Source organism: Rutidosis leptorrhynchoides, chromosome 9 (assembly GCF_046630445.1).
Source record: "Rutidosis leptorrhynchoides isolate AG116_Rl617_1_P2 chromosome 9, CSIRO_AGI_Rlap_v1, whole genome shotgun sequence".
In the NCBI taxonomy this organism is placed as follows: Eukaryota; Viridiplantae; Streptophyta; class Magnoliopsida; order Asterales; family Asteraceae; genus Rutidosis; species Rutidosis leptorrhynchoides.
This window is the reverse complement of record NC_092341.1, coordinates 237,288,663-237,302,604: the sequence shown is the minus strand read 5'-3', so window position 1 is coordinate 237,302,604 and position 13,942 is coordinate 237,288,663. Positions and strand designations below refer to the sequence as shown.

At 34.4% G+C, this 13,942-nt stretch overlaps 2 protein-coding genes across 2 annotated transcripts; both read left to right on the top strand.

Moving 5' to 3' along the window:
- Window positions 1–856: 856 nt before the first annotated feature.
- LOC139866462 (protein KINESIN LIGHT CHAIN-RELATED 2-like) lies at window positions 857–4,929 on the top strand. Its single transcript, XM_071854696.1, has 3 exons — window positions 857–1,043; window positions 2,296–4,176; window positions 4,737–4,929. The coding sequence occupies exons 2-3, from the start codon at window positions 2,345–2,347 to the stop codon at window positions 4,909–4,911; spliced, it is 2,007 nt and encodes a 668-aa protein (XP_071710797.1). The 5' UTR covers window positions 857–1,043; window positions 2,296–2,344; the 3' UTR covers window positions 4,912–4,929.
- Window positions 4,930–8,704: 3,775 nt separating this feature from the next.
- On the top strand, window positions 8,705–13,736 carry LOC139866197 (protease Do-like 1, chloroplastic). Its single transcript, XM_071854351.1, has 8 exons — window positions 8,705–9,132; window positions 9,260–9,382; window positions 11,370–11,541; window positions 11,878–11,915; window positions 12,604–12,802; window positions 12,901–13,053; window positions 13,144–13,278; window positions 13,488–13,736. Exons 1-8 carry the CDS (start codon window positions 8,732–8,734, stop codon window positions 13,563–13,565), a joined length of 1,299 nt encoding a protein of 432 aa, XP_071710452.1. The 5' UTR covers window positions 8,705–8,731; the 3' UTR covers window positions 13,566–13,736.
- The last annotated feature ends 206 nt before the right edge of the window (window positions 13,737–13,942 follow it).

Below are 13,942 nucleotides of genomic sequence, written 5' to 3'. Positions count from 1 at the left end.
AATCCTAAACTAATACAGGACAAGGAAACAAATCACGACGAAAATGCTCGACAAAAGTAAACTAAACTAGGCTAACCTAACTAAACGCTAACTCAAGATGAGCCCAATTATGTCGAAAACTACAAAACACAAACTAACCTAACAAAATACAAAAGCCGAAGATCAAAACTAACAAAATGATCAAACCACAGAAACAAACAGAATAACCGCACCTTGTGCAACTAACAAATTCAACATATTAACCGGCTTTGGACGAGCGTTTTTTATTCCTCTCGTCCGGACGAGAAGTCATTCCGTCAACCTTGTCAATGTGTATTCTTTTCGTAGAGTTGAAATTAAAGGAGCTAACATCAGCCACATTACCGTTAAGAACCTTACCCGGGACACTTGATATAATCACTCCACTATCCGCTAGTTCTTCCACTATCCCTTGAAAGAAACCTTTACATTCGTCGTTCGATTGTACCGCCCTCATCTTCATCCCGAAATACGAATGGAACAGTATCCTTCTTCTTCGTCTTGTTCTTGTGATCTTGTCAATTTTAGAATGAGTAACACTACTGGTACCAATTTAGTCACCACAAGAATTATATAAAACACATTTAATTATATAGTGTTTCGATTGACATTATAAAGCACATTTAATTATATAGTAGCTTTACACATTAAAAGAATTTTGCCCCTCAAAAAATTGATTCTAAGTTCCGGCACAACGATATCATCTAAAGCCGTAGTCAAAAGATCCAAAATAAAATAAGTTTTATTTTGTTTTACTTCCTAACATTCCACCGTCCACTCTATCATATTCCCTTCGATCTCCCTCCACCTCCACCATAATTCTCGTTCACATTATCATCATTAATTCATCTCTTCTGTTTCTATATTTCATCAAAAATATATTATATATACACACACGTATACACGTATACAAAATATAATATGCAACAAAATCTCATTCTTTATGAAATACGAAGTTTACGCCATTTGAATTCTTCTTCAACCACCATTATTCCATTTCAAATATATTCCGTTTGATTATTACGGTATGTGATCAAATCCTTTTGCTCAATTAATGTTAAATTTTATCTAATTATTTTAACATTTGTTACCTTATCTAATTGACCCATATAACTGCTCCTACAATTTTTTTAATTGAATTGAACACGATACACGTTTGTTCTTTAATTTTCGTTGATCTCTGGTTTAGGTTCTTTGAACATGCATGTTTCCCTTTATATTCATTTATTATTCATTAATGTTCTGTTTCACAACTATCTTTTAAACATGTTTAGATGTACATTTTTAAAGATGATTATAATCAAAATAAGACATGTTCTATGAATTAGGTTTCGGATGTACTTTTTCCTGCTTGAAGTTACAATAATCACTGTTTTTAAGGATGTAAAGCATTTATAAGACTAGCGATTGTAATACTTGTAAAATCGCATACCCCAAACCCAATGTTTGCAATATAAGCCCAAGAGTCCATCCTTTTTCTTTTCTAAAACCAATTGATATTAGATGGACTTCCCCTTAGAGGCACACTACGTCGTTCACCACATCGGGAAGCCCAAAAGTCCATCCTTTTCTAAGACCAATTGGTATTAGAGGGACTTCCCCTTAGACTTATATACATACATTTGTTTTTGTCTCCCTCCTATGTGGGATAGGTTTGCACCCCAACAATACTTAGGCTGCGTACATTTAAATAAAATTACTCATTCGATAGTTTAAACACGGAAAACTATCTTATTTTTGTTTATCTGTTTATTTAAACGGTCCAATAATAGTAGATAAAAGAAACTTAATCAAAGAAATCTTTCTTTTCATCTCAATATGTTTGTAACATATAGTTGATCCCTATTTTCAAAAACGCAAATCCAGTCACCTAATATTTAATAATTTTACATTATATTTAGTGTGTTGTAGAACGAAAACTGAATCATTAGCTTAATGTTATATTTTTCAAATATTCATTAGTGTAGTCAACTAGTTATCTTTATTACTGTAAGATTCAACAAATAAGCTAATTCAAACACCCTTCTGAAACTATTAAGTTTATCACTCCCTCCGTCCCATACTTCATTTTAATCACATAAGCACTTAATATTAAGCAAACTCGTATACCCTTAAACAAGTTAGAAATGGTCATGGTATAAACCGATTTGACCGCGTATACCCTCCTTTTATTTCAGTATAGAGGAAGGAGCGTCTAGATAGCTACATAAGCGAGTGAGATTAAGTTTTTCTGTAGTTCTTAATTTTAAATTTTAAGCTAGTTTTGTGTGTTTTTAGCGTTTGCAGATTCAAGAATCCTTGTTTGAAACACAACTTTAAACCAAACATGTCCGAAATCGAGGCTGAGAAACCAAACTCAGCTAAAGATAGTGAAACTGCAGCAAACCAGTCCAATGTTTCTGACAAAGATCACTTGACTCACATTTCACCAAGGAGCCCCTTCAGCACACACACAACTGAAAACGATTCAATCGATTTAAGCGTCAACAGTCGCAACTCTATGGATAGATTATATAAAAACGTATGCGAAATGGAGAGCTCTGATCAATCCCCTTCAAGATTCAGTTACTTATCCTATGGTCAGGAATCAAGAATAGATTCAGAGCTTCGTTATTTAGCTGGTGGCGGTTTCGCAAAAGACGAGACAGAAGAGTCTCGTGATGGTATTAAAAAGGACAAAAATGTATCGAGTGATGAAAAGGCAGATTCGGATGTTACAACACGAAAGAATAAGAAAACGAGACAACTATCACCTGCTAAATCTTCCGGAACAATCCCGAAACCAAGTCCAAATAAAAAATCGGGCCTGAAAAAACCCGGAAAAAATATTAATAAAAATGACGACCCGAAGTACTTAGGGACGTATTTACTGAAACAAGCGCGTGAGTTGGTATCAGCAGGGGACGACCCAAATAAAGCTCTTGAAATGGCGATTCGGGCTATGAAATCTTTTGAAAGTTGTCAAGCAGAAAAAAGATCCGATTTAGAATACGTTTTGTGTTTGCATATTGTAGCGGCGTTATATTGTGTTTTAAGAAAGTATGATGAAGCTACTCCGATTGTTGAAAGATCGATCGAGATTACAAACATAAAAGAAGGCCAAAAACACGCATTGGCTAAGTTTGCAGGGTGTATGCAGCTTGGTGATACGTACGCAATGCAAGGAAATATTGAAAAATCGATACTTTGTTATACAGCCGGTTTAGAGATACAAAAACATGCTTTGGGTGAACACGATGCTCGATTCGGTGAGACGTGTAGGTACGTAGCCGAGGCTCACGTTCAAGTTTTGCAGTTTGATGAAGCGAAAAAATTGTGTAAAAAGGCTATAGACATACATGGTAAAAATGGGACGAGTAATTCGTTACAAGAAGCGGCTGATAGAAGACTTATGGGGCTTATTTGTGATTCGAAGGGAGATTACGAAACTGCTATTGACCATTATGTGTTGGCACGTATGGCCATGTCAGCACACGGGCATGATGCTGACGTGGCAGCTATTGATGTTTGTATTGGTGACGCGTATTTGTCACTGGCCCGTTATGATGAAGCTATTTTCAATTACCAAAAAGCGCTTAACGTGTTTCGTTTTACAAAAGGGGAAAATCACCCGTCGGTTGCTTCGGTTTATGTTCGTTTAGCTGATCTTTACAACAAGATTGGGAAGTTTCGTGAGTCCGAAACGTATTGTGAACACGCACATTGTATTTACGTTAAGCCCGTTTCGGGGAGCCAAAGTGACGAAATTGCAAACGGGCTTGTTGAAGTTTCAGCGATATATGAGTCCATGAGTGATCTAGGCCAAGCGCTAGATTTACTTAAAAAAGCTCGTAAGGCTTATGGGTCGGGCCCGGGACAATTGACAACAGTAGCCGGAGTTGAGGCCCAAATCGGGGTTTTGTGTTACATGATGGGTAGTTATGCTGACTCGTACGAGTTTTTTAAAATTGCGATTTCAAAGTTTCGAGTTGCAGGAGAAAAAAAGTCGGGAGTTTTCGGGATTGCGTTGAACCAAATGGGACTAGCGTGTGTGCAGAATGAGTGGTATGAAGAAGCTGCTGAGGTATTTGAAGAAGCTAGAAGCGTTTTAGAGACAGAATACGGGCCCCATCATCCAAGTACACTCGCGGTTTATAGCAATCAAGTCGCCTTGGGCAGGTATTTGATTTTGATATTTTATTTAAACATGCTTTCTTTGTTCGATGTGGCAAGATGGGTTGGTCAGGTAAAAGGTTGGGTAATATAATTTCTGCGTTCGAAAAAAAAAAAAAAAAAAGGTAACAGGTTGGGTCAAAATGGTCAAAATGGATTAGGTTGGTCTGGGCTGGGAACGAGGTGTGGTTGGAATGTGTTAAAAGAACTGCATTGACCTATAAACAATTACTGTTAACACTAAATATCTTATCCCCATAAGGGTAAATGATTCTTGAAGGCATTCAAACCATTTGACCCGTTTCATATAAGCTGCTACTTAGTTTGACCCGTTCATAAGTATTTAGTTGACATAATCAGCTGAAAATTTTAGTCTAGTAATTGGGCCCGATTAACTCGAGGTCAGTTCAAACCTTTTATTTAGGGATGGACAAGGAAAATGGTCTAATATGGTCATGCGGGATAACCCGTTTAGGCTGCATACATCTGAGTAAAATATACTCTTCTTTATTGGGTCTGGACAGAAAAAACTTTATCCGTTTACCCGTTTATTCGTTTACCCATAGGTGGGACGAGGCGATTGAGATATTGGAATATGTAGTGGAGATGAGAGAGGAGAAGCTGGGAACAGCAAACCCGGAAGTCGACAATGAGAAGAAGTGGCTGGCTGAGTTGTTAAGAGAATCTGGCAGGGATCGAACCCATGGATCCCGGTCACTCGAATTTCTTCTTGATGGTTGATCAATGAGGATTTTTTTTTTTTTTTTTTTAAAAAATGTTTAATTTGTAGATCTGTAAGATACTTCTAATGTGTAAAATACTTCTAACGTGTAGTTTAAAGTCTTGATGGCTAGGTTCTTCTGCTGTTTGCTTGTGGGATAGGTTTCAATCCAATTGATTAAGACCTAACGATCGGTGGTCCAACAAATTAGATGCTAGTGTTATCGTTAATTATTGGCATATTTAATAAACTACTCCAATGTTCTAGTCGTCCAAGAAACGGCTTGGGATAATAACTTTGAAGTGTAAAAGTGTACAACAAACATTTTTAAAGTTCAGAAAATATATAAAGTCTAGAAAAAGTTGTTTTTTTTTTTTCTTAATAAAACCTCCAATAGATAGATCAAACTTCAGCACTTTTTACTTGTTATTTTTTACGAAAGTACTTTTTTAAAGCTGGACAGCTCTGGAAGTTGTAAGAAACTCGGTTTCATATGTGTGAATTGAAAGTATAAAATGGAACTCACTCGATTTCATATCACTGCCTTTAACTTATTTTATTTTATATGTATTTACAAAAAGAATATGTATTTACAAAAAGAAAGTCAAATCAAAACATACATGATCTCAACCGTTAAATTACCATTTAAAATGATAGTTTATCATTAATTTAGTTTTAGATTTAGATTAGATAGATGATAATGTCATATTTATTTTTCTTCTATTGTTCGATCATAAATATAGATATCAACCATTAAATTAGTACTCGTAATTTGTAATGCAAGAAGTGAGATTATTATATGTTGATTGCAACTCAATTATATGAAGCAATGAAGCACACCACTCAGGTTTAATTTTCTGACTATGTCAAATTGTTCAAAATGGTAGTGTGATTAAAGGGTGCGCATAATGCGCAATTTACCCGGTACCATGTCTCGCGCTCGGGAGACTTAATTACCCGAAATCTTACCTTCTACGGGGCAGCCAATGTGCTCATTAATATGATGGTTTCCTGGCTTACTCAAAAAAAAAAAAAAAAAAAAAAAAAAAAACCTCAATTATATGAAAACAAAAACTCTAACCATCTCAATATACCTACTAATTGATCCTCATATGTTCAAAAATTATTCTAGATTTATATTTTACTAACAATATATTTTTTGCGTGTCAAGGAAAATAATGAAAATAATCACGAGGACACTCAATTAAATCTTATCTATCTATCTATAACTTCTATCAAATCTCTAAAATGATGATTTCATCATTTCACAATTTAACTCTTTGCTAAAACTTGTAATTTATAAAAATATGAATGATGTCATTAATGATAATGTCACAAATAAGGATTATTCAAGCTTAAACAAAATTCAAAAATAAAGATAAAAATTCTAAGACTAACATGATGATTTTAGTAAAATAATTAATTGTGTTTAATAATAATATTAACATTTTAATTGTATAATACATGGAGCATTATGTACAACCTTATCATAAAACACCTACATAACTATATGTACAATATTTGAAGCATTATGTGCACTCTTATAATAAAATACCTCGATCATATGTACAATATTTGAAGCATTATGTACAATCTTATGATTGATACACTCTTATGATCATATGTACAAACTTTTTAACAAATTTTACAATCTTTTACAAAACACCTTATGAACAAATATACAAACATTGAAGCATATTGTACAACTTTTATATAATAATTGTATTTTAATTTTTTAAATAATTTCAAGAGGCATTTGTTATTACTAATAATTATTATTAAAAATATAAATACTTTATTTTAAAGTAAACTTTATTATTATAATTATAATTATAACTATAATTAATATATTATTATTATTCAAATATAGGTTCTCTTTACGGGATTCATCATGTTACATATTTATGCGAAATACATATCTCAATAAAAGGTTGTAATGTAGGCTTTTATGACAAAGAAAATAATAATTGTAATGAAAATTGAAAGAGTATGGTGGCAGAATAAAACGTAGTTCATTTGTTGTGACTAAATTAAGTACATCAATATGTTTGTAAAAATAACGAGAAGTTTCTTAGTCGGTGTAACAACCCAAACCAAACCACGAACAAACCCGCTCAAAATATCACAAAAAAAAAATTATTTCTCTGTTCAGCAAATGGCGCGGCGCGCCAAACTGGTCTGTCCAAAATATCATATGTTATTGTATTCGTCCTTATGGTTAAGGTTGGGTTATGACACTAACCCTTGGACAACACATATCCGTTTATAAAATCGTTAGTGTACAACACATATGACACTAAATCGGACAACACATATCCATTCATAAATCATTAGTGTACAACACATATAACACTAAATTGGACAACATATATCCGTTCTTAAAACCGTTAGCGTACAACGCATATATCACTAACTTGGACAACACATATCCATTTCTACAAGTAAACACATCATATACGTACATGTATACTTATTCCACTCACCTTACACCTTTGGTGAATCAATAAACCAAGCTTGAATCTTCAAGGTAACGCACCTATTACAAAGTACATATAATCAATCAACCATCCAAGTTGGTCAAACCCACAACACTCACCACTACTAGGTCATTTTGACCCATTTGAACACTTAACCCTAAAATTGGGTCATCTTTCGCCAAAACCCTAACATTAGCCAAGTTAGGTCTTAAAACACCTTTTAACACTAAGTTTATGCATTAATCACAAACATTAACCAACCTAGGTCCATTTTGACCCGTTTGACCAATTTAAGGTCAACACACCCATTTCGGGTCACCCATTAACCCACACAACGCCCATTTACATATATATAGGTGTGTTAGCAATTTACTAACTACTTAAGGTTCATTAACAACAATTAATACTTGAAAAACCCCTAGTTAGTCCTCTTTGAGTCAACATAACCCAAATTCACCCAAAACACCCAATTTACTAACAAAGTGGGTTTTAAGTTCACCATAAACCCTAACTCTAACCCTTACACAAAATTGAATCAAGAAATCAAGATTAAAGCATACCACTACCACCAAAACGTAGCTAGAAAATAGATGAACAACTTTAGAACTTGAGCTTAAGCAAGAATCCTCCTTCTTCTTCTCCAAAATGAGTTTTCTCTCACTAAGTTATCACTCTCTCTCTAGAATTGAATGGATGAGGTTGAAGTAGATGGAAATGGAGTTAATGAGGCTCCATAAACTGATCTAAGGCCTTAAAGTCGGCCCTTTTGTGAATTTACCAAATTGCCCTCAAAATATCTAATTTAAAAGAAAGAATGAATCTGTCACACACAAACGGCGCGGTGCGCCAAAAGACCGCGCGGCGCGCCAAACGCCCAGACCAGATTCTGCCTTCTTTTTAAATTATGAAACGAACACCCACACTTCAAAGATCATATTTACGCATATGTACGGTGAAATATTTGGGTCTTACAGTCGGAATCCGTGATTCCACAGGTCATTAAAGTAAATACATTTAACATTCACTTAATATATATCATTAAACAATTCCGTGATTTCACGGGTCATTTCACTAGTATATTTGATTAAACATACTTGTTTTTATCTTATTATATTATTATATGGAGAACTTATATTTATATGCATTTTTTTGTATAAAACAAAACTCTATTTCCCTCCAACCCAGAGGTTGAGGGTTCAAGTCTCACTTCGAATATATTCGTGGTTGTAAATATTCGTGTTAACGGTGTGTGTGAGTTTGCTTTTAAAAAAATAAAAATAAAACAAAACTCTATTTAATCAAATTAAAATAAGTCACCAGTCTAAGGAAACAAACACAAAGGGAATCAATCACAAACAGAAAAATGGCTTCTGCATATTCATTCCTCTCCACACACATATCTTCTCCTACTTCCACCTTCATTCCCAGATTCCTTCCTCTTAATCGTCCCCAAAATTCCACCCTTACACTTTCTACAACCTTCTCTTCACGCAATCTTCAATCCGCCTGCATCGTCGCTTCTCTCCGTCACCGTAACCACTCGCCGGCGCCGGAATCAACTTCCGTCAACAAACTTTTAGACTCTTTATTAGTAATTCTAACTTCCGTTGCACTTTCCTTCACTGTATATGCCACCGATCTCGATTCCGCTAACGCTTTTGTTGTCACTCCGTCAAAGAAGTTGCAGACGGATGAACTTGCTACTGTTCGTTTGTTTCAGGAAAATACTCCTTCTGTTGTTTATATCACTAATCTAGCTTCTAGGTACTTCCATTTTTGTTGTTTATTACTGATTTATATCCGTATATGTTTATGTATATATCTTTTTAGTGACCATTAGTGGATGCATATGTTGAAATGAATGCTAAAATTTAGGTGTTTTGATGTACAGGCAGGATGCGTTTACTTTAGATTTATTGGAGGTCCCTCAGGGATCTGGATCAGGTTTTGTTTGGGATAAGAAAGGTCACATTGTTACAAATTATCATGTTATTCGAGGTGCGTCTGATCTCAGGTTGGTTACATGTTCCCTCTTTAGCTCTTCTCGTGCTATGGGATATTTGTTGGTGATTTTAGTGTTATACAAATTATAGGTTTACATTTATGGAATTTGAAAAGTGGACATGTGGATGACTGATCAATCAATTAATTTTGAGTACACACGTGTTTATTATGGTATAATATGAAATTGCTAAATTCTTTGGTTTAAAGGATTGAAAAAGAATTGTAAAAGGAAATTGATTGAAGTCATGATGAATAAGATTAAAAGTTCATGGAGATCCCTGGTTATAGGATGATCTATGACTGAGGCATGTAGTTAAATGTACAAGGAAAAGTCTAGAAACTTATGCTTTAAACAAATTGTGTTTCGTGAGGTGATCACGAATGAAGTGATGTATGTGGATTTTGTTGGGTCACAACAAAATTTTGCAAATCACTTGACGAAAGGAATTAGCGCGAGACTCTAGTGCGCACAAGTAGGGCTAATGATGTGGGATTGAAGTCCAACCAAATCTTCCAAAGTGAGACGCCCAATTCCCTTCTAGTACAACGCTAGGAGCTGAATTCAATGAGGTAAGCTTACTTTCTGAAGATTGAAACACATAAATATACTGATCCCAAAGTATGTGTTTAGACCCGTAAGTGGAGTTAGGTTGAAGTTTAACTTCTTAATAGTTCTTTTGAGGGCAAGACCAAAAGAGCTACCTATGTGAACATGAAGTTTTGCCGCTTCAATGGAGCTTTGGACTTAGCTGCCAATATGTTCACTGAAGGATTGGGACACATGGCTTATAATAGTGTCAAGATTATCTTAGGGATATGTAAGAAACTGATGTGTATAGTATTTTATAGTCTTCATATGAGTGTAAGGGTTCAATTTCTGAAACACCCTGATACTCGAATTCTCGTAAATATTATACTAAGTGTAAATTCAATTTCTGAAGCATTTTCATTTATGCATTGGTTTGTTCTGTTTGTTTAATTATTTTAGTAAATCAAGGATTACACTAAAATGGGGGGATTTGTTGGTGATTTTAGTGTTATCAACAATCATTTTAGTTAATTGGGATTTACTAGAAAGCAAAAGCTTATTGAATTAAGCTCAATAACGAGTTTGGAGAGTGTGGAGTGCACACTCGTTCGAGTTAATTCAATAAGGTCTTGGAAATTGCATCTTTTGATAAAAGGTAACCATGGATGGTTACATCATTTCATGAAGAGTGATGTTATTTCATAAAAGGTGTAAATGAAGAGTTGCATCTTTTCGTTGAAAGGTTGCATATTTACATTGAAAGGTTATATCCTTTCGTCGCACCTTTTCACCTCTTATATATAGAGGACTTTGCTTTCATTCTAACTAACAGAAAACACACATTCTCTCTGATAATTTGATTAGTGATTTCATTGCCAAAAACGCTAATTGGATTCTTGTCTTATCTCTGTAAAGATTTCGTGAAACCGAGGCAATCGTTGGGTCTAAATACTTTATAGAGAAAGTGAACACACGATTCAAGAATCAATCCGGCAGTCAATTTATACCCATTTTCTAACAATATTGGAGTGAATATGTTTGTGTACTTTAGGATTCAAAGTGTGGATAATGAGTTGAACGAATTGTTCGTTGTTGTTTGACTCATTCGTTGACTCATAAGAAATAATTAATTAATACTAATACATTTGAGCAAATTACTTAATGATGCCTTATTTTGTTATGTATCATATGTTTTTTCTTCGTTATGTGCTTAAGTATTTTTTGCAAATGTATTATATAAGAATGTTGAAATAATTTATGGCAGTATTAGGAAGACTGTTTGAGTGATCCATTGTATATGGAAGGATCTGTCAGTTGTCTACAATCTATATGATTTAAGTTTTTTAAAAATAGACTATTATCTGATTTGGTGGTTACATTATCATCATTAGGTTCTGTTAGAAGTGTATTTGGCATTCATACTGTTTTCTTCTACTTGCTATCATTGAGTTGATTTATGTATATATAGGGTAACTCTTGCCGATCAATCCATATTTGATGCACAAGTTGTTGGGTTTGACCAAGATAAGGATGTTGCGGTACTTCGTATCGATGCACCTGAAGATAAATTGAGACCAATACCGATCGGTGTGTCTGCCGACTTGCTTGTTGGGCAAAAAGTGTTTGCAATAGGAAACCCTGTGAGTACGCGTGTAAACTAACTCTGTGTATTAAGATATATTTTTCCCACTTGTTTATCAGATACCTGCTTAAATTCAAAGTTACGGGCTGTAGTTTCCCTCATTAATCTTTGTTATGCTAGAATGAGAGTGCTTTTTGGTGTCAACCATAAATGAGATTTGAGTGATTATTATCTAGAAACTTATAGAGGTAGGCCTTTCATTAATTATAGATAGATGCAGTTTTTTTTCCATAAAAGGAAGCTGCATAATTTAAAGAACAATGAATCGTACATCAAACTTGATACATCATTGTTGATAAATGACTTAATCTGACAGTTCATACATCTTTTGCAGTTTGGGCTTGATCACACACTAACAACTGGTGTCATCAGGTATGAATTGTTGTTACAAGTGCAATATTTTATTACTACAGTGTTAGATTTATACCTTTCAATGAGAAGGTTTGTTCTTTGAGGAATTTTGAACTTATTGCAATGCTGTTTTAGGAATAAGCTACTTGTGTTACTATAGGTGGCTAAATTCACTAATAAATATTGACACATGTAACATTGCATTGTGTTCCTTAAACAAATGATAACTTTTGTGTATCACAATTCTGATAATCCATTATATCATTCCTAAGCAAAAATTTTCAGAATCCTACAGTTAGTCATGGCATGAGCTAACTTGAGGACCATGGTCACAAATCTCTAGCCTGGTATATTGATGATGAAAAGTCAGTGACCATACGTGTTACATCAAATTCATAAGATATAGGCTAAGCATGAATCACTATACTTTATCTTGCTTCTAATATTGATATTACAAACACTTGATACATTTTAAATTTATGAAAACCGCATACTTATTAGATACTGTAATAAATGGTTAGATACTGTACAAATGGACTTATACTGTAATATAAGTCCCAATTTTTTTAATCAATATCTCTTATGTAATATCTTAGGGATATTAGTAACTACTAAATACGCCATCAACTGAGTTAGGACTACTGCCCAACTACAAAATCAACAGATACATATTAGTAATATTCATGAGATATTATTTTCGTGTTTGTAGTGGGTTGAGACGGGAAATAAGCTCTGCTGCAACTGGTCGTCCAATCCAAGACGTTATCCAAACAGATGCCGCAATTAACCCTGGAAATAGCGGTGGGCCACTACTTGATAGCTCCGGAAACCTTATCGGGATTAATACGGCTATTTACTCTCCATCAGGGGCATCATCTGGTGTTGGATTCTCCATTCCAGTTGACACGGTCAGCTACATTAATCTTCAACCCTTTCTCCTTTAGCCTTTTGTAAAGTCTCTAATAGTTTTATTAATCATTTGATGTGTTGTTTGATTATCTATTAGGTTGGTGGAATAGTTGACCAATTGGTTCAATTTGGAAAAGTTACAAGACCTATTTTAGGAATTAAATTTGCTCCCGATCAATCCGTTGAGCAATTGGGAGTCAGCGGAGTGCTTGTTTTAGATGCTCCTCCAAACGGTCCAGCTGGCAAAGCGGTATAAACTTCAATTGTCATGTTATTTTACTCACTTAGTGGTTTATGTATGTGACTTGACTCTAATAACTTATAACAAGTGAATCTACAGGGACTTTTATCAACGAAACGTGATACATATGGAAGGCTCATATTGGGTGACATCATTACATCAGTTAATGGAAAAAAGGTCGTAAACGGAAGTGATCTGTACAGAATTCTTGATCAGTGTAAAGTGGGTGAAACCGTAAGTTTCCATTTAATTTCGTCTGACATTTTTCTTAAAAGTTCATGTTTTTCACTTATACTTCATTTAAAATCGTAGTTCTATGTATTGAAAAAGTATGATCATGGATGATTCTGGTAGTCCATTGTAATTAAGTAGTTTGATTAGTTGTTTAACTTGATAAGATAACCATCAAGGGATTATAATATGAGTTGTATATTGATGGTCAGGTGACTGTTGAGGTGCTGCGTGGTGACCATGTAGAGAAGATTCCTGTTGTACTTGAGCCAAAGCCTGATGAAACATAGTTCCTCAAAAAGTGAGAGGTCAGGTTGTGAATGTATTCATCATGAGAATTCTCTCTGTATTATTTGACCTATTGTTTCTTAATAGTGAGTCATGTAAATAGTCTACGCTCATGTATTAACTTGAATTTATGTAGTTGTAATCCATTATGAATGTCATTATTGTTAAATCCATTGACAAAATATGTTGCTTGTAAGTTGTAACTTTAGCCAGGCCATGTTAATTACCTACTTTTGATGCTGGCAACTTCTTTATGGTGGGATGTTTGTCATCCACGGTTCTTTACTTCTTTAATGTTGGTCATGGTTAAAACTAGTGATTTTGATTTGGTTCATTGTTCCTCATTTACATTATCTTTTACTTCTATCGTGCTTTTTAT

Coding starts and splice junctions, on each gene's coding strand:
- LOC139866462 (XM_071854696.1), top strand. CDS start 2,345: ATGTCCGAAATCGAGGCTGAGAAACCAAACTCAGCTAAAGATAGTGAA. Junction 4,177..4,736: donor AATCAAGTCGCCTTGGGCAG/GTATTTGATTTT, acceptor GTTTACCCATAG/GTGGGACGAGGCGATTGAGA.
- LOC139866197 (XM_071854351.1), top strand. CDS start 8,732: ATGGCTTCTGCATATTCATTCCTCTCCACACACATATCTTCTCCTACT. Junction 11,916..12,603: donor CTAACAACTGGTGTCATCAG/GTATGAATTGTT, acceptor TCGTGTTTGTAG/TGGGTTGAGACGGGAAATAA. Junction 13,279..13,487: donor AGTGTAAAGTGGGTGAAACC/GTAAGTTTCCAT, acceptor ATTGATGGTCAG/GTGACTGTTGAGGTGCTGCG.